The sequence below is a fragment of the Bufo gargarizans genome, chromosome 8 (genome assembly GCF_014858855.1).
Source record: "Bufo gargarizans isolate SCDJY-AF-19 chromosome 8, ASM1485885v1, whole genome shotgun sequence".
NCBI classification, from domain to species: domain Eukaryota; kingdom Metazoa; phylum Chordata; class Amphibia; order Anura; family Bufonidae; genus Bufo; species Bufo gargarizans.
Genome location: NC_058087.1, coordinates 195,375,172 through 195,400,110, shown reverse-complemented (window position 1 = coordinate 195,400,110; position 24,939 = coordinate 195,375,172). Strand labels below are relative to the sequence as shown.

Sequence of the window (24,939 nt, the reverse complement as noted above, 5' to 3'; positions counted from 1 at the left end):
ATCATCTTGTATGGGCCAGGGAGCCTCAGTGCTATCCACTGATGGAATTCGATTCACGATGAGCAGAAATGATGGCTGTCAAGGAGAGTGCTATGCATCAGCCACTGTGGTCACCAGACCAGCCTTTGGTGGTGGTGGGGTTACAGTGTGGGCAGGTATATCTAGTCAGTACAGAACTGCCCTACACTGCGAGAATGGTGCAGTGACAAGCCCATACTACTAGAAGAACATCAGTAATCCAGTTATTGTGCCTCTGCATGAACAACACAGGTGTGACGAAAGCACCTTCGTCACTGGGAGTTGCCAGCCTCTTGCCCTGTGACTATTGGGCATATTGGATTTTAAAGGCACTGTTTCTGCCCCTTGGACATTTAACTGGAACAGATTCAAACATGTGGCGGCGGCCATCTTAAATTGTCCAGCAGTGTTTTGCCGTCGAGTATATGGAACTATTTTGGGCATGGGACCATGTGCACGGTGGTGCAAAAATAAGACTTCCAGGAAATTCCTGAACCAATCTGGGTGATTTTTTGATAGACTCGATCTGGGTGAACAAACTATCAGGGAATGTAACTTTTATGGGGATATGTGGTGTTTTGGGGTATTTTCTGTAGTTGGGGAAAATGTGTGTTTTCTGCCTGTGAGTGATTAAGTTAATTGTGTTTGGTAATTGTATCAGAGGCAGAGCCCATTGTATTTGTTGATTGCGTCACAGACAATGCCCATTGTATTTTTGTAATTGTATCAAAGGCAGAGGGGGGTTTGTATACATTAGCTGGGAGTGTCTAATTGTACAATACTGTGTTGATTGGCTGTTGTGACTTTGTGTCCTGTGCTTCACAAGGTCCATGGGGGTGGTATCCTTGTGGGGAAAACTGTATATAAGAAATGCCTTTGTGCTCATTAAACAGTCCTGCTTTACCTCTTCATAAAGTCTTGGCCCATGTTTGGGGAATGCGATAACTACACTCTTGGGGATTGCTATATCACAATACTCCCCTGAGTATAAGCTCTTGTAAGAGCTTGTTCCTGGTTCCTGCTCTATGGATTTAGGAGAGGTTCACCCACTGGAAGCTGAAGCCCGGTCTTGGGTCCAGCGTGGGTGGAGGACGGCGAGACCCCAACCAAGCTGCGGTGGTTTGTGGGGTCTGTGGTGGTTATGGTGTCCGGTGGAGTGCTTGGAGCCTTCGGGAAGCGCTAGGAGCATCTGTCAGGGTAGTGTGCCCAGTCGGGGTGCCAGGCGTTCCGTTACAACAGGCCTAATGTCATCTTCATGGAGGACAATGTGCCAGCTCATCGAAGTCGCATCATTAGGGAAGGGCTGCTGGAGACTGGGTTACCTCAAATGGAGTGGCCTGAGCTTTCTCCAGACCTGAATCCTGTATGAACTATATATGTCCTCCCAGCACAGCGACTACATCGTGACACCACAGCTGCCTGATCCCATCATGATAATATCCAGACAGTAGATCCCTGTGCATACTGTGCTTTCTGTAAGTCTACAGACTCTTTGCCTTTCTCACATTTTCTTCTCTTGCTCCTTGTAAAGGAGCCGAAAACTTCTGTCCTGAGTAAAGGTGCCGAAGACTTATTTCAGTGTGAGATTTTCTTTGTTCTCACTTTCTCATTCTGGAGGATTGAGGGCAGAATTATGGGGGAACTTATAGCACAATGAGCAAGAGAAGAAAATGTGAGAAAGGCAAAGAGTCTGTAGACTTACAGAAAGCACAGTATGCACAGGGATCTACTGTCTGGATATTATCATGATGGGATCAGGCAGCGCTGGCGGGATCTGTGGTGTCACGATGTAGTCGCTGTGCTGGGAGGACATATATAGTTCATACATGACGTCCTTGCTCTTGTTAATATAACCCATTAGCAGGGGCTCCGGAGACTGATGAAATATTTACGTTTTCTAATGCACTCCTCACGACGAGAAGCGTTCCATCGATCACAGTCAACTCGGCGCAGGGCGTAATGTGCGTCTTAAGCAAGTGCCGGCTGATTATTACTAGCCAGAGGCCTAATGTGGTCTGTACAGTATGTAAAGAGTAGATATTACAGAGAGCATGTCCCGACCCCAACCGCCTCTTGTGTGTATTACAGGGCAGTTATCTCAGGCCAGAAACTCTACATTACAATTACAGACTAGTGTTTATGGAAACCTGGCTCGTCGGTTCCATAACACCCATGCTGATCACTGGATAGTGGTCAGACACATGTGGCCACTTCCATTATGGCTACCTGCTAACCTGACAGACTATGCAGCGATCGGGCAGTGGTTGCACACCTTCCTGATATACTTCTTATGTAGTTTGTTAGTACATACATGTGAACCACTAGGAGGCGACTCTGTCCACGCCCTAGTCAGCCCAATAGAAGCCGTATACAGAGCTACAACTGTAAAGGATCCAGGGCAGTATGACATCGTCTTAAATGTCAGGTATATAGAAAAGAAAATCCAGGACTTGAACATCATAGAAGCCAGGAGTACAGTCCACCTGTGAACCAGATGGACTGTACTCCTACCGCCTGTGGAGTTACTCCTCCCGGCTCTGGACTGTGCTCCTCCAGGCTGTGGTCTGTACTCCTCCCGGCTCTTGACTGTACTCCTCCCAGCTGTGCATTGTGCTCCTCCCGGCTGTGCACTGTGCTCCTCCCGGCTGTGCACTGTGCTCCTCCCGGGTGTGCACTGTGCTCCTCCAGGCTGTGGTCTGTACTCCTCCCGGCTCTGGACTGTACTCTTCTCAGCTGTGGACTGTTCTCCTCCCAGCTGTGATCTGTAATCTTCTCGGCTGTGGACTGTTCTCCTCCCAGCTGTGGTCTGTACTCTTCTCGGCTGTGGACTGTGCTCCTCCAGGCTGTGCACTGTGCTCCTCCAGGCTGTGCACTGTGCTCCTCCAGGCTGTGCACTGTGCTTCTCCCTGCTGTGGACTGTGGTCCTCCAGGCTGTGCACTGTGCTCCTCCAGGCTGTGGTCTGTACTCTTCCCGGCTGTGCACTGTGCTCCTCCAGGCTGTGCACTGTGCTCCTCCAGGCTGTGCACTGTGCTCCTCCAGGCTGTGCACTGTGCTCCTCCCGGCTGTGGACTGTGGTCCTCCAGGCTGTGCACTGTGCTCCTCCCGGCTGTGGTCTGTACTCTTCCCGGCTGTGGACTGTGCTCCTCCAGGCTGTGAACTGTTCTCCTCCCGGCTGTGGGCTGTACTCTCCCCGGCTGTGGAATGTGCTCCTCCAGGCTGTGCACTGTGCTCCTCCAGGCTGTGCACTGTGCTCCTCCAGGCTGTGCACTGTGCTCCTCCAGGCTGTGCACTGTGCTCCTCCAGGCTGTGCACTGTGCTCCTCCAGGCTGTGCACTGTGTTCCTCCAGGCTGTGCACTGTGCTCCTCCAGGCTGTGCACTGTGCTCCTCCAGGCTGTGCACTGTGCTCCTCCAGGCTGTGCACTGTGCTCCTCCAGGCTGTGCACTGTGCTCCTCCAGGCTGTGCACTGTGTTCCTCCAGGCTGTGCACTGTGTTCCTCCAGGCTGTGCACTGTGTTCCTCCAGGCTGTGCACTGTGCTCCTCCAGGCTCTGCACTGTGCTCTTCTCGGCTGTGGACTGTGCTCTTCTCGGCTGTGGACTGTACTCTTCTCGGCTGTGGACTGTACTCTTCTCGGCTGTGGACTGTACTCTTCTCGGCTGTGGACTGTGCTCCTCCCGGCTGTGGACTGTATTCAGGGCCTCTCACTCCCTCACCGCTAGTTTCCTCACAGGTCCAGTTATTTCTCCTTCAGGAGTTTATGAGGTGAAACTTCCCAGGAAGGAATATAAAACACGAGGAGCTTTATGAGCGCCACATGTCCTCGCGATAGATGCCAACCACTGTGCTAGAGGACACATGCCATAAGCATAATAGATCAGAGTGTATCACACCTCATAGAATTAGATACCCAGATCAGCAGACAGTATCACACAGAGTAGGATTAGATACATCTTGCTTAGACTTACACATATTTGTAAGATGATATCATCGCTGGCTGGTTGTACGTCTCTAACATCACTTGGTTATTATAAAGAGCGGTAGATAATCAGAAATCGTTATCTGCTGATGGTCGGGCCCCGGTGATATCACTGAGGGTCAGGCGAACTTGGTTCCTCTGCTGGGTAAATGAGTGAGATGAATGGCGGATGGGGGGGGGGGCTGAGGATTGGTTTTCGGGCCTGACGTTTCTGGGTTCGGTGAGTCACATGCTTTGGCGTGAGCTGTGAATGAGTCGGAGTACGCACAAGTATAATGGCCGGACTCCCGCCGAGGCTTTGTTCCTTCCCCTCCCATCGCTCACTCTGATTACAGGCTACGCGACCTGACGCCGTAGATACGCTGCACTGATTCTCCACCTTCAGCCATAAAGCAGCTTTTCGTGTCCTCGTCCCCCCGTCTTGTGGGGGGGCGGTGATTGCCCCGAGAATATGAATACCGCCGCGTATCATTCCGCTTTCTAATCTCACTAATTAAATCCCTCGTTATCTCTCCACAGTCCCAGGGACTGAACTGGCAGCTGCTGAATTATTAAAGGGCCCTGTCATTAAAATGGCGCATAATTCACTGTCTGCCTACCCTCTGGCAGAGCACGGGTACAACGACCACACATGGCGGACAGGATGCAGAGCGGGTGAGATGTTAAAGTAGTTCTCATCCAAACGCAGTGGAAATTCTCACGATAACCCGTGTCCCGACTTCACCTTCTGTAGGGCTCAGGGTAAAAGCTGCAGCAGATCCGCAGTGGAGCTCACCCTGATTTTCTGCACCGAAATACGTCCCAAGTGGATGCACCTGACCACCCCTCCTAATAACAGCGGCCCTACGGCACCCATCATGGCCACCCACCGCACAGTGACACACTAGATGTCCACATACCCCTCATCCCAGTCCTGTGTGTTCCCTGTGGGGGAGCAATTGGTGCAGCACTACCTGTGGGGGAACATACCGCGCAGCACATACTGCTGCCTGTGGGGGAGCATACTGCACAGCACTACCTGTGGTGGAGCATACGTTGCAACGCTGTCTGTCGGAGAGCATACTGTGCAACGCTGCCTGTGGGGGAGGGGGAGCATACTGCACAGCACTACCTGTGGGGGAGCATATTGCACAACACTACCTGTGGGGGAGCATACTGGACAGCACTACCTGTGGGGGAGCATACTGCACAGCACTACCTGTGCGCGGAGCATACGTTGCAACGCTGTCTGTCAGAGAGCATACTGCGCAACGCTGTCTGTCGGAGAGCATACTGCGCAATGCTGCCTGTGGGGGAGCATACTGCGCAACGCTGACTGTGGGGGAGCATACTGCACAGCACTATCTGTGGCGGAGCATACGTTGCAACGCTGTCTGTGGGGGAGCATACTGCGCAGTGCTGCCTGTGAGGGAGCATACTGCACAGCACCACCTGTGGGGGAGCATACTGCACAGCACTACCTGTGCGCGGAGCATACGTTGCAACGCTGTCTGTCAGAGAGCATACTGCGCAACGCTGTCTGTCGGAGAGCATACTGCACAACACTACCTGTGGGGGAGCATACTGCACAGCTCTACCTGTGGGGGAGCATACTGTGGAGCGCTGCCTGTGGGGGAGCATACTGCTCAGCACTACCTGTGGGGGAGCATACTGCGCAGTGCTGCCTGTGAGGGAGCATACTGCACAGCACCACCTGTGGGGGAGCATACTGCACAGCACTACTTGTAGGGGAGCATACTGTGGAGCGCTACCTGTGGGGGTGGGGAAGCATACTGCACAGCGCTACCTGTGGGGGTGGGAGAGCATACTGCACAGCACTACCTGTGGTGTACCATACTGTGCAGTGATGCCTGTGGGGGAGCATACTGCGGAGCACTACCTGTGATGGACCATACTGTGCTGCCTGTGAGGGAGCATACTGCACAGCACTACCTGTGGGGGAGCATACTGCACAGCACTACATGTGGGGGATCATACTGCACAGCGCTACCTGTGGGGGAGCATACTGCACAGCACTACCTGTGGGGGAGCATACTGCACAGCACTACCTGTGGGGAAGCATACTGCACAGCGCTACCTGTGGGGGAGCATACTGCACAGCGCTGCCTGTGGGGGAGCATACTGCACAGCGCTACCTGTGGGGGAGCATACTGCACAGAGCTACCTGTGGGGGAGCATACTGCACAGCGCTACCTGTGGGGGAGCATACTGCACAGCGCTGCCTGTGGGGAGCATACTGCACAGCGCTACCTGTGGGGGAGCATACTGCACAGCACTGCCTGTGGGGGAGCATACTGCACAGCGCTGCCTGTGGGGAGCATACTGCACAGCGCTACCTGTGGGGAAGCATACTGCACAGCGCTACCTGTGGGGGAGCATACGGCACATCGCTACCTGTGGGGAAGCATACTGCTCAGCACTACCTGTGGGGGAGCATACTGCACAGCGCTACCTGTGGGGAAGCATACTGCACATCGCTACCTGTGGGGAAGCATACTGCTCAGCACTACCTGTGGGGGAGCATACTGCACAGAGCTACCTGTGGGGGAGCATACTGCACAGCGCTACCTGTGGGGGAGCATACTGCACAGCGCTACCTGTGGGGGAGCATACTGCACAGCGCTACCTGTGGGGGAGCATACTGCACAGCGCTACCTGTGGGGGAGCATACTGCACAGCGCTACCTGTGGGGGAGCATACTGCACAGCGCTACCTGTGGGGGAGCATACTGCACAGCGCTACCTGTGGGGGAGCATACTGCACAGCGCTACCTGTGGGGGAGCATACTGCACAGCACTACCTGTGGGGGAGCATACTGCACAGCACTACCTGTGGGGAAGCATACTGCACATCGCTACCTGTGGGGAAGCATACTGCACATCGCTACCTGTGGGGAAGCATACTGCACATCGCTACCTGTGGGGAAGCAGGCTGCACAGCGCTACCTGTGGGAGAGCATACTGCACAGCGCTACCTGTGGGGGAGCATACTGCACAGCACTACCTGTGGGCGGCATACTGCTCAGCGCTACCTGTGGGGAAGCATACTGCACAGCGCTACCTTTATACAGTGCGGCGGCTAATGACTAGTGTTGAGTGCGAATATTCGAATAGCGAATATTAATCGCAAATATCGGCACTTTGAGAATTCGCGAATATTTAGAATATAGTATCAGTAACCTCCCTTCTTGCTTGTGGGCCAATGAGAAGGCTGCAATATCTTTGTCAGAGCTTAGCAACATCCCTAGCAACCAATAGGAAAGCTGCCCCTCCCCCTTACTATATAAGACCCTCCCCAGCAGCCATTTCCTGCAGTCATTGCTGAGCTCTGTGCTTCATCTGGATCCTATTCCTTATCCAATTACATTAGTTAGTTAGTTAGCTGATATATATAATACAGATAGTTAGGGGGAGATACTCAGTGCAGGTTATATCCTGATATAGTGGAGCTGGTTCCAGTGCAGGGTGTTAGGCAGTGTGATAGGGATTACTGTTTCTCTGCTGTCCATACATAGATGCTACAGACATAGCGCTGTGATGTCGCAACAATACTTACTGCATCAATCACTAATATCTACTCAGACCTTATAAAATGTGAAGTTGCACGTATTGTGCATAAACATGTGCATCATTAGTGCCGATTTGCACAATCGCGAATATATCGTAACGTTCTGCCGTGCCGACCATGTTCTCCAGTCTCAGGAAGCTTCTAGCAGCTTGAAAAATGTAGCTATAATGACCCACGCCTGTATTTTGCGCGCATTACGCTAATATTACATTGACGATTTTTCGCGATCAAGAAAATAATCTCGAATTCGCGAATATTCTACCAAAAATTCACAAAATATTGTGAATTTGAATATTGCCCCTGCCGTTCATCACTAGTCGCGCGCCTGTGGTTCTGTATTGCTGATTGTCACTGACACCTGCAGGCGGCCGGTGGTATTACATTCCTGGGACATGGGCTGAGTGTAGCTTTGTGATTTTTGGGATAATAGTGCGGTGCGGTATTATTTATCGTGGTGTCAGGCGTCATGTTGTCCCCTGGCGGCCGTCCTGTCTCCGTGTTGCCGCCTGCTCTGAAGCTTGTGTTACACGCTGCCTCCGTGACCTTGTCAGCCTCTGTCCTGCCACGGATCAGCTACTAAATATACCTCCCTGCCCCCGCCTTTTAACCCTTTGCTTCTCACTGTATGTCTGCATCTGCCCAGTGGATGATGCACCGTAACCGACGTGATAATCGACCACCACTCCCATCCGCCGCCGCCCCTATGAGTAGTAGTGATTATGGAGTCCAGGTTTACCATTAAGAACTGTAGAAAAGCTGGGTGACTACCAATATGGCTGCCATTACCCAGCTTTCCCGGGCCCCCATGACAGTTCAGTTTAGTAGCTAGCTTCACACTAATCACTAGACCGGGCCGCCATTGGATTCCTATAACCCAGCTTTCCCAGAATCAGATATATTCCGGTATATTAATTACCGCATACTAAGGCAGATGACGCACCTATCTTATGGCCAGCAGCCATTTTGTGGAAGGCCTGACACCCCTGAAGCTCCCGGGTAATGGCTGACGATAAAATATTGATTGCCTGCGAGGCTTTTACCTCAGACTTCACAGGACAGAGGAGATGGGGGGCAGGAGGTAAGTGACAGGACAGTGGTAGACGAGAAGGGGAGGAATCAGCCAATCAGGACGCAGCTCTCAGCCTCTAACCTGCTATGTAGGAATGAAAGCTGGAATCTGATTGGTTGCTGTGGGCAACCAGGCCTTCTCTCAGGCTGCAAGGAGCCATTTTGCAGTAATATAAAGCCGTGTTCACACTGCGTGTGGAAGAACATTCACTGTATGTGCCAGGAAAGCTCAGAAGCCTAACATAGCCATGGGGCCCTATTCAGCCTACAGGGGCCAGAAGAGTGTCCTTTAGGCCCCTATGATTGCATGCATCAGCTGTGTCAGTCTCCTGTACAGCGGGCACCACAAAAATTCCTCGTGTGGTACGATTGTTTTTGTTGCTGTGCTGTCCGCATCCGTACTTCTATTCCGCGGCCATGCAAAAAAGATAGAACATGTCTTATTCTTGCCTGCAATCGCAGACAAAAATAGGCATTTCTATCATAGGGCCGGCCATGTGCGGACCGCAAAACACTCACAGACGTGTGAATGCACCCTAAAGTGCTCAAACCCTTCTGTCCCGTGAATAATTCTGTGACCTTTTGTACGCTGACCCTGAGGCTGCACTACTGAGATGCTGCCCCCCGTGTGTGTCCCCTTTTGTACGCTGACCCTGAGGCTACACTACTGAGACGCTGCCCCCTGTGTATGTCCCCTTTTGTACGCTGACCCTGAGGCTACACTACTGAGACGCTGCCCCCTGTGTGTGTCCCCTTTTGTACGCTGACCCTGAGGCTGCACTACTGAGACGCTGCCCCCTGTGTGTGTCCCCTTTTGTACGCTGACCCTGAGGCTACACTACTGAGACGCTGCCCCCTGTGTGTGTCCCCTTTTTGTATGCTGACCCTGAGGCTGCACTACTGAGACGCTGCCCCCTGTGTGTGTCCCCTTTTGTACGCTGACCCTGAGGCTACACTACTGAGACGCTGCCCCCTGTGTGTGTCCCCTTTTGTACGCAGATACTGAGACGCTGCCCCCTGCGTGTGTCCCTTTTTGTACGCTGACCCTGAGGCTACACTACTGAGACGCTGACCCCTGTGTGTGTCCCCTTTTGTACGCTGACCCTGTGGCTGCACTACTGAGACGCTGCCTCCTGTGTGTGTGTCCCCTTTTGTACGCTGACCCTGAGGCTACACTACTGAGACGCTGCCCCCTATGTGTGTCCCCTTTTGTACGCTGACCCTGAGGCTACACTACTGAGACGCTGCCTCCTGTGTGTGTCCCCTTTTGTACGCTGACCCTGAGGCTACACTACTGAGACGCTGCCCCCTGTGTATGTCCCCTTTTGTACGCTGACCCTGAGGCTACACTACTGAGACGCTGCCCCCTATGTGTGTCCCCTTTTGTACGCTGACCCTGTGGCTGCACTACTGAGACGCTGCCTCCTGTGTGTGTCCCCTTTTGTACGCTGACCCTGAGGCTACACTACTGAGACGCTGCACCCTGTGTGTGTCCCTTTTTGTACGCTGACCCTGTGGCTGCACTACTGAGACGCTGCCCCCTGTGTGTGTCCCTTTTTGTACGCTGACCCTGTGGCTGCACTGCTGAGACGCTGCCCCCTGTGTGTGTCCCCTTTTGTACGCTGACCCTGAGGCTACACTACTGAGACGCTGCCTCCTGTGTGTGTGTCCCCTTTTGTACGCTGACCCTGAGGCTACACTACTGAGACGCTGCCCCCTATGTGTGTCCCCTTTTGTACGCTGACCCTGAGGCTACACTACTGAGACGCTGCCTCCTGTGTGTGTGTCCCCTTTTGTACGCTGACCCTGAGGCTACACTACTGAGACGCTGCCCCCTATGTGTGTCCCCTTTTGTACGCTGACCCTGTGGCTGCACTACTGAGACGCTGCCACCTGTGTGTGTCCCCTTTTGTACGCTGACCCTGAGGCTACACTACTGAGACGCTGCACCCTGTGTGTGTCCCTTTTTGTACGCTGACCCTGTGGCTGCACTACTGAGACGCTGCCCCCTGTGTGTGTCCCTTTTTGTACGCTGACCCTGTGGCTGCACTGCTGAGACGCTGCCCCCTGTGTGTGTCCCCTTTTGTACGCTGACCCTGTGGCTGCACTACTGAGACGCTGCCCCCTGTGTGTGTCCCCTTTTGTACGCTGACCCTGTGGCTGCACTACTGAGACGCTGCCCCCTGTGTGTGTCCCCTTTTGTACGCTGACCCTGTGGCTGCACTACTGAGATGCTGCCCCCTGTGTGTGTCCCCTTTTGTACGCTGACCCTGAGGCTGCACTACTGAGACGTTACCTCCTGTGTGTGTCCCATTTTGTACCCTGAGGCTGCACTACTGAGACGCTGCCCCCTGTGTGTGTCCCCTTTTGTACGCTGACCCTGTGGCTGCACTACTGAGACGCTGCCCCCTGTGTGTGTCCCTTTTTGTACGCTGACCCTGAGGCTGCACTACTGAGACGTTACCTCCTGTGTGTGTCCCATTTTGTACCCTGAGCCTGAGGCTGCACTACTGAGACACTGTACCACGTATAATGCACTGTGCTCCATTTTGCGTTACGGCGGCCATGTCTGCTCGTGGTGCTGTGACAGTGACGACTCCCTCCTGACTCTCTCTGTCTTCCTCACAGGCTAAAGACAGCGATGACGATGAGGAGATCGTACACGTGGACCGGGACCACTTCATGGATGAATTCTTCGAGCAGGTGAGCTCCGTACCTGACATGAAGCGGGCGTCAGTGCGTGTTCCCCCACGTTACCGTGACTGCCATTTTAGGTCCATTCAGACGCAGTCCTGTGAATCTGCCATAAAGCCCTTGTGTCCTGCACCTTCATGTGTGAACGAGGCTGTAGACCTTCCCGTCACACAGAACTATGGCGGTTTTCCGTGGAGCGTATGATCCCCCCCAGTGGTTTCCTCCTAATCAGTGCGCAGAGTAATCAGCTCCTTCGTCTGTGTCGACATCCACGCTCCCGGAGCTGGGAAGTCGCCGCCGGCCACATGACAGATTTAAGTAATTACTGTTTCAGCGGAGTAAATAAAGCCGCGCCGCTCCCTGAAGTCTCTCCCGTTAGTGTCCCTGGCACTGATGCATGGAGTCTTCTCTCCGCAGGTGGAGGAGATCCGAGGATGCATCGAGAAGCTCTCAGAGGATGTGGAACAAGTCAAGAAACAGCATAGCGCCATCTTGGCGGCACCCAACCCTGACGAGAGTAAGTGGCAGGAGGAGGATTGTGGGAGAATTAAAGGGACAGGCTGCAACATTCCCCAGAATCCCATCCAAATCATTGGATTAAGGACAACCTGCTGTGTCCCTATGACAACACTTCCTGGCCCTGTGTCACTGTGACCCTCCGATCTGTTCCCAACTCAAGGTAGAATTACAAAAGCTGGATTTTAGTGATGAGGCCCAGCCCTATGATAGCACTGTGCTGCCAGGACTGGAAGTGTTGTCGTGAGCACAGAGACTGGATAACTAAGCCCAGGACTAAGTAAGACTCGTTGACGGAGCCTTAAAGGGGTCATCCGGGCAAAGATATTTATGACTTATCCTCTGGAAAGGTCATCAGTACGAGATCTGTAGGGGCCCCCACCTCTTTCTAGGCCAGTGACATCACTGTTCATCGTCACATGACCTATGATTCAAGTCAATGGAGCTGAGCTGCAATACCAAGCACTGCCACTACACCATGTACGGCGCTGTCTTTGGAAATCTGCCAGGAGCCTGCATCTCTCACCACAGCTCCGGTGAGCGCAGCGGCTCCCGAAACAGCTGATCGGCAGGGGGGCCGCGACTCGGACCCCCGCTGATGTGATAAGGATGACCTATCCTGAGTAGAAGTCATCGGTATCAGATCTTCTCTCATCCTCTGTAACCCATCAGCAGCACAAATCTCCCTCCTGTCCTGACGGTTTGTTACAGTGTATCAGTATGGGTAACATATATCAGAGTCCAGCAGAGGATTGTTTAGACTAGATACACTGCAACAAAGCCTCAGAAGTTTTAGGTCTGAATGGGATCTTGGCTTCATTAACAGCAAGCAGAGATTTTGAAATCAGTAACTGAAACACCAAGCTGCGCAGTGGGTGATGTGTTTTAGATACAGTATGGCGCTGGCTGGATACGGCGGGGTGTTACCTTCCTCCTCTTTGTTTCCGTTCTCCAGAAACCAAGCAAGAACTGGAGGATCTGACGGCCGACATCAAGAAAACGGCCAACAAAGTGCGCTCCAAGTTGAAAGGTGGGTTCTCTGACCATCTCCTGACCCCATAGTCACAGCCTGTGGCAGCTACGAGTGCCGCCTCTCACCTTATCTCCCCCGTTCCTTGCAGCCATTGAGCAGAGCATCGAGCAGGAAGAAGGACTGAACCGCTCCTCAGCCGACCTGCGAATCCGGAAAACACAGGTGGGGGCTCGGAGGAGCGGGGCTGTGGGTGTGACGCGCTTAGTTCCCGGGCTGTGAGGTGGATTCATTTCTGGTTGGGCAGCCCCTTATCACAGGACTCTTGATAGGACCATATGTAGTGTAGCCAAAGCATTGTATGGCAGACTATAGGCTCTCTGCTGTAGTCCTCATCTCCCTTGAGTGCCCGCGCGTTTCACTGGTCTGCCGTATCTCCTGTCCGGTCGTCCGGGTCTCATTCTTTTAACGTCTCCTTCCCAGCATTCCACTCTGTCCCGTAAATTTGTGGAGGTGATGACAGAATACAATGCAACGCAATCTAAGTACAGAGACCGCTGCAAGGACCGTATCCAGAGACAGCTGGAGATCAGTACGTATTCCAGAGGGGCGGACACAATATACGTGGGGGGGGGGGCCCTCATGTGCGAGGAAATATTGCTGGATCTTGACCGTCTTTTTTAATTCCTCTGGCAGCCGGCAGAACCACAACCAACGAGGAGCTGGAAGACATGTTGGAGAGCGGGAAGCTGGCCATATTCACAGATGACGTATGTAATGGGTGGGGGGGAAGTTGTGTGGAAATGTATAGGTGGAGCACGCAGCCGGTCAATCATTGACTAAATGACAGAACGCTACGCAAACCACCTACACGTATCCACACCCAAAATAAGAATAAAAATGAGCACAAAATCCAACCCTGTGCCTGACAACTGACAACCGTCTCCTGCCTGCAGATCAAGATGGACTCTCAGATGACCAAACAAGCCCTGAACGAGATTGAGACGCGACACAATGAGATCATCAAGTTGGAGACCAGCATCCGGGAGCTCCACGACATGTTTGTAGACATGGCTATGCTGGTGGAGAGTCAGGTGAGGGGCTCGGCCCATGAGCACGCCAGGGCCTGACGAAGCATGGTGGACTCCAAGTGAGCCATGTTTGTCGATTCGCAGGGGGAGATGATAGATCGCATCGAGTATAATGTGGAGCACTCGGTGGACTATGTGGAGCGGGCAGTGTCTGATACCAAGAAAGCTGTGAAATATCAGAGCAAAGCACGAAGGGTGAGTACCAACCGGACCCGTAGGGAGGGCACTGGACGGACTGGTAGAAGAGCGAGGACCACAGCAGGACGTAATATACTGTATAACATACAGAGTGGACTGCAGCGCAGGGCGGACTGATGGCATGTGTGTGTGACCAGTCTGCATTGTCTCTGTCCTTGTAACACGGCTGACAATTTCTTCTCTCTCTTCTCTCCCTCCATCATCCCTGCTGTCTCATATCTCTCCTCACTGTCTCACCTCTCTCCTCGCTGTCTCACCTCTCTCCTCGCTGTCTCACCTCTCTCCTCTCTATCTCACCTCTCTCCTCTCTATCTCACCTCTCTCCTCTCTATCTCACCTCTCTCCTCTCTATCTCACCTCTCTCCTCTCTATCTCACCTCTCTCCTCTCTATCTCACCTCTCTCCTCTCTATCTCACCTCTCTCCTCTCTATCTCACCTCTCTCCTCTCTATCTCACCTCTCTCCTCGCTGTCTCTCCTCTCTATCTCACCTCTCTCTTTGCTGTCTCACCTCTCTCCTCACTGTCTCACCTCTCTCTTCGCTGTCTCACCTCTCTCTTCGCTGTCTCACCTCTCTCTTCGCTGTCTCACCTCTCTCTTCGCTGTCTCACCTCTCTCTTCGCTGTCTCACCTCTCTCTTCGCTGTCTCACCTCTCTCTTCGCTGTCTCACCTCTCTCTTTGCTGTCTCACCTCTCTCTTCGCTGTCTCACCTCTCTCTTCGCTGTCTCACCTCTCTCGTCGCTGTCTCACCTCTCTCGTCGCTGTCTCACCTCTCTCTTCGCTGTCTCACCTCTCTCTTCGCTGTCTCACCTCTCTCTTCGCTGTCTCACCTCTCTCCTCGCTGTCTCACCTCTCTCCTCGCTGTCTCACCTCTCTCCTCGCTGTCTCACCTCTCTCCTCTCTATCTCACCTCTCTCCTCTCTATCTCACCTCTCTCCTCGCTGTCTCTCCTCTCTATCTCACCTCTCTCTTTGCTGTCTCACCTCTCTCCTCACTGTCTCACCTCTCTCGTCGCTGTCTCACCTCTCTCCTCTCTATCTCACCTCTCTCCTCGCTGTCTCTCCTCTCTATCTCACCTCTCTCTTTGCTGTCTCACCTCTCTCCTCACTGTCTCACCTCTCTCTTTGCTGTCTCACCTCTCTCTTTGCTGTCTCACCTCTCTCTTTGCTGTCTCACCTCTCTCTTTGCTGTCTCACCTCTCTCTTTGCTGTCTCACCTCTCTCTTTGCTGTCTCACCTCTCTCTTTGCTGTCTCACCTCTCTCCTCTCTATCTCACCTCTCTCCTCTCTATCTCACCTCTCTCCTCTCTATCTCACCTCTCTCCTCGCTGTCTCTCCTCTCTATCTCACCTCTCTCTTTGCTGTCTCACCTCTCTCCTCACTGTCTCACCTCTCTCTTCGCTGTCTCACCTCTCTCCTCTCTATCTCACCTCTCTCCTCGCTGTCTCTCCTCTCTATCTCACCTCTCTCTTTGCTGTCTCACCTCTCTCCTCACTGTCTCACCTCTCTCTTGCTGTCTCACCTCTCTCTTTGCTGTCTCACCTCTCTCTTTGCTGTCTCACCTCTCTCTTTGCTGTCTCACCTCTCTCTTTGCTGTCTCACCTCTCTCTTTGCTGTCTCACCTCTCTCTTTGCTGTCTCACCTCTCTCTTTGCTGTCTCACCTCTCTCCTCGCTGTCTCTCCTCTCTATCTCACCTCTCTCTTTGCTGTCTCACCTCTCTCCTCACTGTCTCACCTCTCTCTTTGCTGTCTCACCTCTCTCTTTGCTGTCTCACCTCTCTCTTTGCTGTCTCACCTCTCTCTTTGCTGTCTCACCTCTCTCTTTGCTGTCTCACCTCTCTCTTTGCTGTCTCACCTCTCTCTTTGCTGTCTCACCTCTCTCTTTGCTGTCTCACCTCTCTCTTTGCTGTCTCACCTCTCTTTGCTGTCTCACCTCTCTCTTTGCTGTCTCACCTCTCTCTTTGCTGTCTCACCTCTCTCTTTGCTGTCTCACCTCTCTCTTTGCTGTCTCACCTCTCTCTTTGCTGTCTCACCTCTCTCCTCGCTGTCTCACCTCTCTCTTCGCTGTCTCTTCCCTCCTGATTTTCTGTGGTCTTTGCTTTACCCTAACTCCACATCTGTCTCACATTTCTCTCCTTGTCTTTCCCCTCCTTGGATGCACCCGTTACTCTCTTCCTCTTCCCCTCATGTCTTCCTCTGCCCGTCCCTTTCCAATCATTCGTACATCTCTTACCCAATCCTTGTTTCCTCTTCCACCTTCCATCCTTATATCGATTCCTACTTGTCCCTTTGCCTCCTATGCCTTTATCTGCCGCTTCCTTTTGCTTTCTTCTTCTCCCTTTCCTTTCTTTCACCCTTCACATTGTCCATCTCTACGTATATCTCCACCCCTCCATTTACCCTCACCCTTGACCCCTTCCTCTACCCCGGCTGCCACTTCCTACCCACTCCCTTCACTCTTCCTCTCTCTTCCATGTCGCTCTCTATTTGTCACCTCTCACCTTTCCCCTCCTTGTCTCTTGTTTTCCACCTCTCTTTTCCAACCTTCCTCCCTCCACTTACACCCATGTTCCACCCTCTCCGCCCATGTTCCACGCTCTCTGCCCACATTCCACTCTCTCCGCCCACGATCCACCCTCTCCGCCCACGATCCACCCTCTCCGCCCACGATCCACCCTCTCCGCCCACGATCCACCCTCTCCGCCCATGTTCCACCCTCTCCGCCCATGTTCCACCCTCTCCGCCCACATTCCACCCTCTCCACCCACGTTCCACTATCTCTGCCCACGTTCCACCCTCTCCGCCCATGTTCCACCCTCTCCGCCCATGTTCCACCCTCTCCGCCCATGTTCCACCCTCTCTGCCCACATTCCACCCTCTCTGCCCACGTTCCACCCTCTCCGCCCACGTTCCACCCTCTCCGCCCATGTTCCACCCTCTCCGCCCATGTTCCACCCTCTCTGCCCACATTCCACCCTCTCTGCCCACATTCCACCCTCTCCGCCCACGTTCCACCCTCTCCGCCCACGTTCCACCCTCTCCGCCCATGTTCCACGCTCTCCGCCCACGTTCCACCCTCTCTGCCCACATTCCACCCTCTCCGCCCACGTTCCACCCTCTCTGCCCATGTTCCACGCTCTCCGCCCACGTTCCACCCTCTCCGCCCACATTTTACATTCTCCACCTTTTCTTCCGCTTCCGATGGCGTTGGGTATGTAGAAGAAGATCATGATTATAATCTGTTGTGTGGTGCTGGGTGTCGTGCTCGCCTCCTCAATCGGGGGGACATTGGGATTCTGAAATAAAAACAAATGCACAAAGCCGAGTAAAAGGAAAGATAAAGAAAATAGTGAATTACAAAAAGAAACAAAAAAAAAGCGACACAATATACCGTACATGACAAGTATTGGAATTTACGCACAGATCAGGAAGCTGTGAGTGCGGCCGCCCATTTTCGCCTCTGTGGGTTTCACTCAGGAGTTAGGTTACCATCAGCTAATTCAGTCTTACGGGGGTGCCTGTTATGGAGTCACTCTGCCCCTCAGCAACGTTAACTGACGTCAACCTAAAGCCAAATCCTCACCTGTCACCCACAGGAGCTGGGGGCGAAAAAAGGGCCAAAAATTCCCGAGTATTTTTTTTCCTCCTTTGTGTCTGTTCCTGTTTCCATTTTATTTCTTTGTCATTTTTATTCTTTGTTATCCCGTCTGTCCGAAGGGGAGAAAAATAACGTAATTGTGTTTGACGTTGCTGGACGTGTTCCACGGTGACCCCCCCGATGACAGGGGGTCCGACGCTTTAAACTGTCTGTTCCCACTTGACTGGTGGCTGAGTGTGTGTCTGTCCTGTGCGTGCGCTCAAATCTCTTCCGTCTTATCGATCAGGTGGCGATGTGAGTGTGGGGGGGATGGGTGGCGGTGTTAAGCTGTGAGTTGTGCGTCCATCTTGGATTGTGGCCGGTCGCTGGATGCTACGTGGATGGCATGCTGACACTGTGTGTACTCGTGTATTCTGCAGCTGTAGCCATAGGCAGGGGTGGCATTGCCGCATCTCCCCTGCGGCGCGGAGATCTCCCATCCTGCACAGCCACATTGCTTATCCTGGGATTTCCATGTAACGTCCGCCCCCGCGGTGTAGATTAGAATGATCACCCTATAGAGCACCCCCAGCTCCTCTGTATAATGCCCCGTGATTATCCGGCTAATGATTCTTAGGACTTCAGTATTTGTGACTGTCTTTGATGGGTTCTGGGGGTGGAGGAAGTCATTTCCAGTTGCACTTCTCACTTCCGGGGAGCTTATAGAATAGTTGCCGAATGGTGCGCAGGCAGCGTCTTATTCCCTTCCGTTCTAATGTATAGGCGGACCGCGCTGCGTCGCTGAATCTTAGAGCGACCGAACACTGAATATGCAAGAAATGATCATCTGCGACTCCGCAGTCTGATCATTTGTCGTTTCCTTTTCTGAATTATTCAAAAGCCAAAGTCCCCCCCAGTTCAGCGATATTTCCCTCCCCCAGTGACCCTCCACTAGTGCTCGATACGGCAGCAACGGAACAGGCAGCGCGAGTGCGTGTAAGACCCTCATCTCGTCATACAGCAATAAAGTTCTCTGACCTCACAGCTGTTCTGTCCGGGACGTCGTCACAGTGTCGGAAGAAGGATTGTGGAGCATCGGTCAGGGTTCGAGTGTTGTGTCTTTTTTTTTAATTAATTTTTTACGTATCTCCACGTGATGTGCATGCAGACATAGCGCAGGGGCGAGCTGATCGCCGCCGGGATATCTACTGTGTGGGATTAGCACAGAGACATCTAGTGGAGGCTAATGGTATTACACGAGGCGAGAACGAGCAAAATCTACTCCCATCTCGCCTCCATTCCCTGCCAAAAGAGGCACAAAAAGATTACAAAACAAAACTGCAGCACACTCGGCCTTCAGCGCTCTTCCTCCGTTCTGTCTGTTCGTCTCTCCGTCACCTTTGCATGAATTGAGCCCGTCTCTGTGGCTATTCAGAGTATTTTTTTTTTGTCCCGACTACAAAAAATAAAAAAATAGCAAAAAGAAACCATATCACCAGGGGGAGAGGAAAAGGGGACGGGCGGCCTCTCGTGTGCATGCAAGACTCAACAGCTTCGGCCAAGAACTCAACCGGGGCGGCCATTCTGAACTCATTTTGGAAATTTATTTTATTTTTATTTATTTTTTGTCAGTAAAGTTGAGCGTGTTGTGTCCAGAGCATGACATCTCCGAGGTGATCGGAAGATACTTTATCCTTTCTCTATATTCGCTAGAGGGTAGCCATCAGCTGCCCGCCTTCATGAGTAGCTTAGGACATAAAATGGCTGCCCCAGCAGATGAGGAGGGTTACTTTACTGTATCTATGCAGATTTCATTGGTTGTTTTTTTAGTTTTGTTTTTTACACGCGGTCCGTCCTGCCTTCAGCTTTAATATTGAATTATTTCATATAAATAAATATATAGAGATTTAAATAAATAAAAAAATGATATATATATATATATAAAATTTAACACTACGAGCGGTTCAGTCACACAGTCGTCTGATGTCTACCGTGGCAACTGAATATTTTTTTTATTTTTTAAAGGGGACCTTTAGATCTAGCGAGGGTAGATAGCGTCCTCTTCTGCGTGGAATCTGGATTTGAGTTAATTTTTTTAATACGCAGATCACAGCCGAACGTGTTCCTCTCCTTGCGAAGCCTTATCTATATTTTTCTTTTTTTATTATGTTGTTTTTTTTTCTTCATTTTGTGTCTTCTATCGGGTGCTCGGCGCCGGCCGTGTCCCTTCCTTCTTTAGTGTAGATTTATTGGAGAACAGATTGATGAGTGTGTATTTACTGCCATGCGTGTGGAGAACACAGAAGCATGTCCAATAAGAGTGTCCAGTAGGAAGCAAGTTTCAAAATGGCCGCCCTCCGCAGCCATATCGTATGAACGTCTCTGGTCCCATTGTGTGTGTTGTGCCCTTGGGTCTTTGGGTGTCTAATTGGCTTTCTTCGTCTTTGGATTTGCTGTAAATGTTTTTCTCCGTTAGCGGCCTTGAAATTTGCATGTTTGTTCCATTTTAATGAGCGTCTCTGGTCGCGAGGATAATTGAAATTGCAATGAGTATTAAGGAGGGATCGCGCAGAGAGGGAGCGGGAGAGCCTAGGGAGCGTGTCACGGGGTGTCTCTGAAATGTCTACCATTGGGTCAGTCACAAAATGTCTCCAGCGTCACATAGACTTTATGCAGTATTGTCCAAGAAGAAAAAACACGACTCCGATAATTGTCCTGAAAGAGACAAGATACCAAAGCGCAAAACACTGACATTTTTTTAAAATCTGGCTAAAAAGTCTTGACTGTAAATTTCATTCTGAGGAAGATTTGACTCCAAAAATGACCATCAAGAAGTCCTTGGAAAGACGGCTGACCTAAGAGACGTAAGCGAGCCTTCCGGTGCCAGCGCTCCACAGTCTCGTGGTGAAGGCAACTCCCCCGGTGAAGACGGAACGTGGCGCGCGGCACGCGGCACCTTCCTGCTCCTCTCCCACCAGAGGCCTGAAGAAGACAAGGGTGGGAATTCTTCCGCTTCCTCTCCTCCCTTTTACTCTCTCCCTCCTGTATGAAAATTTTTTGATGTTTAAAAAAAAGTCTCAGTTGAAAAAAAATGTGAATTGCAAAAAAAAAAAAAAAAAAAAGTTGTTTTAAGGTTGAGAAATATAAAAAAAATGAAAAAAAATTCTGAAAAAAAACTGCTTGCATGTTACAAAAATGTGAAAAAAAATTACAGCAGAAACCGTGAAAAAGAGAAGAAAAAAAATATCTGAATTCTCGGTTTAAAAATCACGCGTGTCGTCTTTGTTTTTCTTTGTTGTTTTTGTGTTTTTTTATTGTGCTGCTGAAAAAAAAAAAAAAGAACAAAAAAGAAGATATCAGAAAATCCCCGCACCCCAATGTGTTTTTGTGAAGTAAACAGTCATGTCTCTTTGTGTGTGTACTTACCTGATGTCTTTTGTCTGGGAGGGAAGCGGATGACTGTAACGCAGGGATCGGAGGCTTCTGCTCTATGGGACTTCTGTTGTCAGGTTTTCTGGTCAAATATGTCAAAAATGTGTCCGAAAAAAAAAATTCCCACGCCCTTAAAAATCTGACATTATGAAAAACTTGTGCACAGGGCAGAGTGGTGTACATAAGGGCTTCAAACCACACACCGCCATATAGTGCTCCGTGCGGTGCCATGTGGAGGTGTCCACTCCTCCTGCCTCCAGAGTACATAAGGGCTCAGCAACCTCCGCACTTCAGATGTTCTGAAACTACAACTCCCAGAATCCTCCTATCACTTCTGTGGGCGTTACAAGAACAGCCAAGTTAAGTGTGCTTGCTGGGAGTTGTAGTGTCACAGCAGCTGGAGTGCTGAAGGTTGCAGATCCCTGCTATAGACCTTCATGGGTTCTGTATGACGGGCGGGAGGTCCGCAGTATGGACCATCAGGCCCAAGATAAAGATCATTTCTTGAAAGTGACCTACACTGATTGGAAGGAGTAAAACCAAAACACTTGATTGAAAAAGTCTTCACGTCCCTCATTATGCCTACACCTGTGCAGGGGCTGATGTTTTTTCTTGACTTTGATGTTTTTGAATAAGTAGTTGATTGGAATATTATTTAGAGCAGGATGGCTCAACCTGCGGCCCTCCAGTTCTTGTAAAACTACAACTCCCATCATGCCCTTCTGTAAGCTGATAGGTGTAGGCTGTCCGGGCATGCTGGGAGTTGTAGTTTTGCAACAGCTGGAGGGCCGCAGGTTTGGGCATCCCTAATTTAGAGCATTAGGAAGTATTTTTTAATAATTTATATATAAAATCCGATTGTAATTTATTATTGAGGAGACCTTAGTATATCAAGTGGTCACCTTAAAGGGGATGTACAAGATTGGGATGGGGGGTTCAGCTGGCTCCCGCTCCGTCTGCTCCCCACCTGTAATGCTCCATTGGGATTCATCACTGTAAACATCCAGTTTGACATCACCGCTGCCAATGACTGGCCGCTGCCGACACCGGATCACCTTGTGTCATGTGACCATTTGTCATGACACAAGGGGGGCAGGTCCGCAATGTCAAACTGGATGTTTACAGTGATGGAGCCCAGCGGAGCGTTACAGGCAGGAGGAGAAGGAGTGGGAGCCAGGAAGCAGGTAAGTGAGCTTCCCTTTACAGGCCCGGCCCAGTGGTTGGTTTGCCAAGAGCCCCCCATTCTTGCTCAACCCTCTTAAATGTGTTAACAGAAGACAACTGCCAACCTGTTGTCCAGTTTCCGATATTGATGACCCATCCTCAGTCCTGTCCGGCACTCTCTGTACTGTTTACCTGCTTGTTCTTGACATCACAGTGTCAAACAGGCGTAATGACCGCTCCTCCGTCCAGACCACAAGGGCTGCGGCAGCTGATCGGCCGGGTACTAGGATAGGTCATTGGTATCGGAAACCAGACAACCCCTTTAAGGGGTTCTAGAAGAGGATATCGTTAAAGAATTCCTGTGCTGTTATAGTGTGCAGTCCATGTGTGTGACCTCGTGTCTATAGTCATGTCCAGGTGTGATCATGTGATGGAGGTTACAGATATAGTAGAGCACCCTGACACACAATGTCCACTGAAAGACTAGTAGGTTTGTCTTTCATATCTCTCCCATGTAGCACAATTTGGTTTTAAGTCCAGTAATCTGCACTGAAGAATCTAATATTACATATTCATAGTGGTCAGAGATCCAGTCTTCTGATACAGAGCTCCAAATCCCCTGCATAGGCCTAGTTATGTGATGAAGTTCTGTTGGCCTGGCTGTAGCCGCCACAAGGGGGAGCTCACTACATGCTGTGCTTTTATCCAGTTCTATATATAATTCGTAGGTAATAAGCTCCCCCTAGTGGTGGCTGTATAATCTGTATGTAGTGAGCTCCCTCTAGTGGTGGCTGTATAATCTGTATGTAGTGAGCTCCCTCTAGTGGTGGCTGTATAATCTGTATGTAGTGATGTCCCCCTAGTGGTGGCTGTATAACCTGTATGTAGTGAGCTCCGTCTAGTGGTGGCTGTATAACCTGTATGTAGTGAGCTCCCTCTAGTGGTGGCTGTATAACCTGTATGTAGTGAGCTCCCTCTAGTGGTGGCTGTATAATCTGTATGTAGTGAGCTCCCTCTAGTGGTGGCTGTATAATCTGTATGTAGTGAGCTCCCTCTAGTGGTGGCTGTATAATCTGTATGTAGTGAGCTCCCCCTAGTGGTAGCTCTATCATCTGTATGTAGTCAGCTCCCTCTAGTGGTGGTTGTATGATCTGTATGTAGTGAGCTCCCCCTAGTGGTGGCTGTATAATCTGTATGTAGTGAGCTCCCTCTAGTGGTGGCTGTATAATCTGTATGTAGTGAGCACCCCCTAGTGGTGGCTGTATAATCTGTATGTAGTGAGCTTCCTCTAGTGGTGACTGTATAATCTGTATGTAGTGAGCTCCCTCTAGTGGTGACTGTATAATCTGTATGTAGTGAGCTCCCTCTAGTGGTTGCTGTATAATCTGTATGTAGTGAGCTCCCCCTAGTAGTGGAGGCATAATCTGTATGTAGTGGGCTCCCCCTAGTGGTGGCTGTATAATCTGTATGTAGTGAGCTCCCTCTAGTGGTGGCTGTATAATCTGTATGTAGCGCGCTCCCTCTAGTGGTGGCTGTATAATCTGTATGTAGCGCGCTCCCTCTAGTGGGGACTGTATAATCTGTATGTAGTGAGCTCCCTCTAGTGGTGGCTGTATAATCTGTATGTAGTGATGTCTCCCTAGTGGTGGCTGTAAAATCTGTATGTAGTGAGCTCCCTCTAGTGGTGGCTGTATAATCTATATGTAGTGAGCTCCCTCTAGTGGTGGCTGTATAATCTGTATGTAGTGATGTCCCCCTAGTGGTGGCTGTATAACCTGTATGTAGTGATGTCCCCCTAGTGGTGGCTGTATAACCTGTATGTAGTGATGTCCCCCTAGTGGTGGCTGTATAATCTGTACGTAGTGATGTCCCCCTAGTGGTGGCTGTATAACCTGTATGTAGTGAGCTCCGCCTAGTGGTGGCTGTATAACCTGGATGTAGTGAGCTCCGTCTAGTGGTGGCTGTATAACCTGTATGTAGTGAGCTCCCTCTAGTGGTGGCTGTATAACCTGTATGTAGTGAGCTCCCTCTAGTGGTGGCTGTATAATCTGTATGTAGTGAGTTCCCTCTAGTGGCGGCTGTATAATCTGTATGTAGTGAGCTCCCTCTAGTGGTGGCTGTATAATCTATATGTAGTGAGCTCCCTCTAGTGGTGGCTGTATAATCTGTATGTAGTGAGCTCCCTCTAGTGGTGGCTGTATAATCTGTATGTAGGTGATGTCCCCCTAGTGGTGGCTGTATAACCTGTATGTAGTGATGTCCCCCTAGTGGTGGCTGTATAACCTGTATGTAGTGATGTCCCCCTAGTGGTGGCTGTATAACCTGTATGTAGTGATGTCCCCCTAGTGGTGGCTGTATAACCTGTATGTAGTGATGTCCCCCTAGTGGTGGCTGTATAATCTGTATGTAGTGATGTCCCCTAGTGGTGGCTGTATAACCTGTATGTAGTGATGTCCCCCTAGTGGTGGCTGTATAACCTGTACGTAGTGATGTCCCCCTAGTGGTGGCTGTATAATCTGTACGTAGTGATGTCCCCCTAGTGGTGGCTGTATAACCTGTATGTAGTGAGCTCCGCCTAGTGGTGGCTGTATAACCTGGATGTAGTGAGCTCCGTCTAGTGGTGGCTGTATAACCTGTATGTAGTGAGCTCCCTCTAGTGGTGGCTGTA

At 51.1% G+C, this 24,939-nt stretch overlaps 1 protein-coding gene across 2 annotated transcripts in view; it reads left to right on the top strand.

The window, feature by feature from the left end:
* Positions 1-20,755, top strand: part of STX1B (syntaxin 1B) — a 41,969-nt gene extending 21,214 nt beyond the window's left edge. Inside the window, exons 2-10 of one of the 2 annotated variants that reach the window (XM_044303720.1) lie at positions 11,259-11,333; positions 11,742-11,841; positions 12,796-12,870; positions 12,962-13,035; positions 13,294-13,402; positions 13,507-13,580; positions 13,767-13,904; positions 13,986-14,096; positions 20,482-20,755. In XM_044303720.1, coding sequence (XP_044159655.1) covers positions 11,259-11,333; positions 11,742-11,841; positions 12,796-12,870; positions 12,962-13,035; positions 13,294-13,402; positions 13,507-13,580; positions 13,767-13,904; positions 13,986-14,096; positions 20,482-20,487 — 762 coding nt within the window. In that variant the 3' untranslated portion in view covers positions 20,488-20,755. Of the gene's footprint in view, positions 1-11,258; positions 11,334-11,741; positions 11,842-12,795; positions 12,871-12,961; positions 13,036-13,293; positions 13,403-13,506; positions 13,581-13,766; positions 13,905-13,985; positions 14,375-20,481 lie in introns of those variants that run through there. The other variant, XM_044303718.1, reaches the window with a different exon arrangement.
* Positions 20,756-24,939: the final 4,184 nt, after the last annotated feature.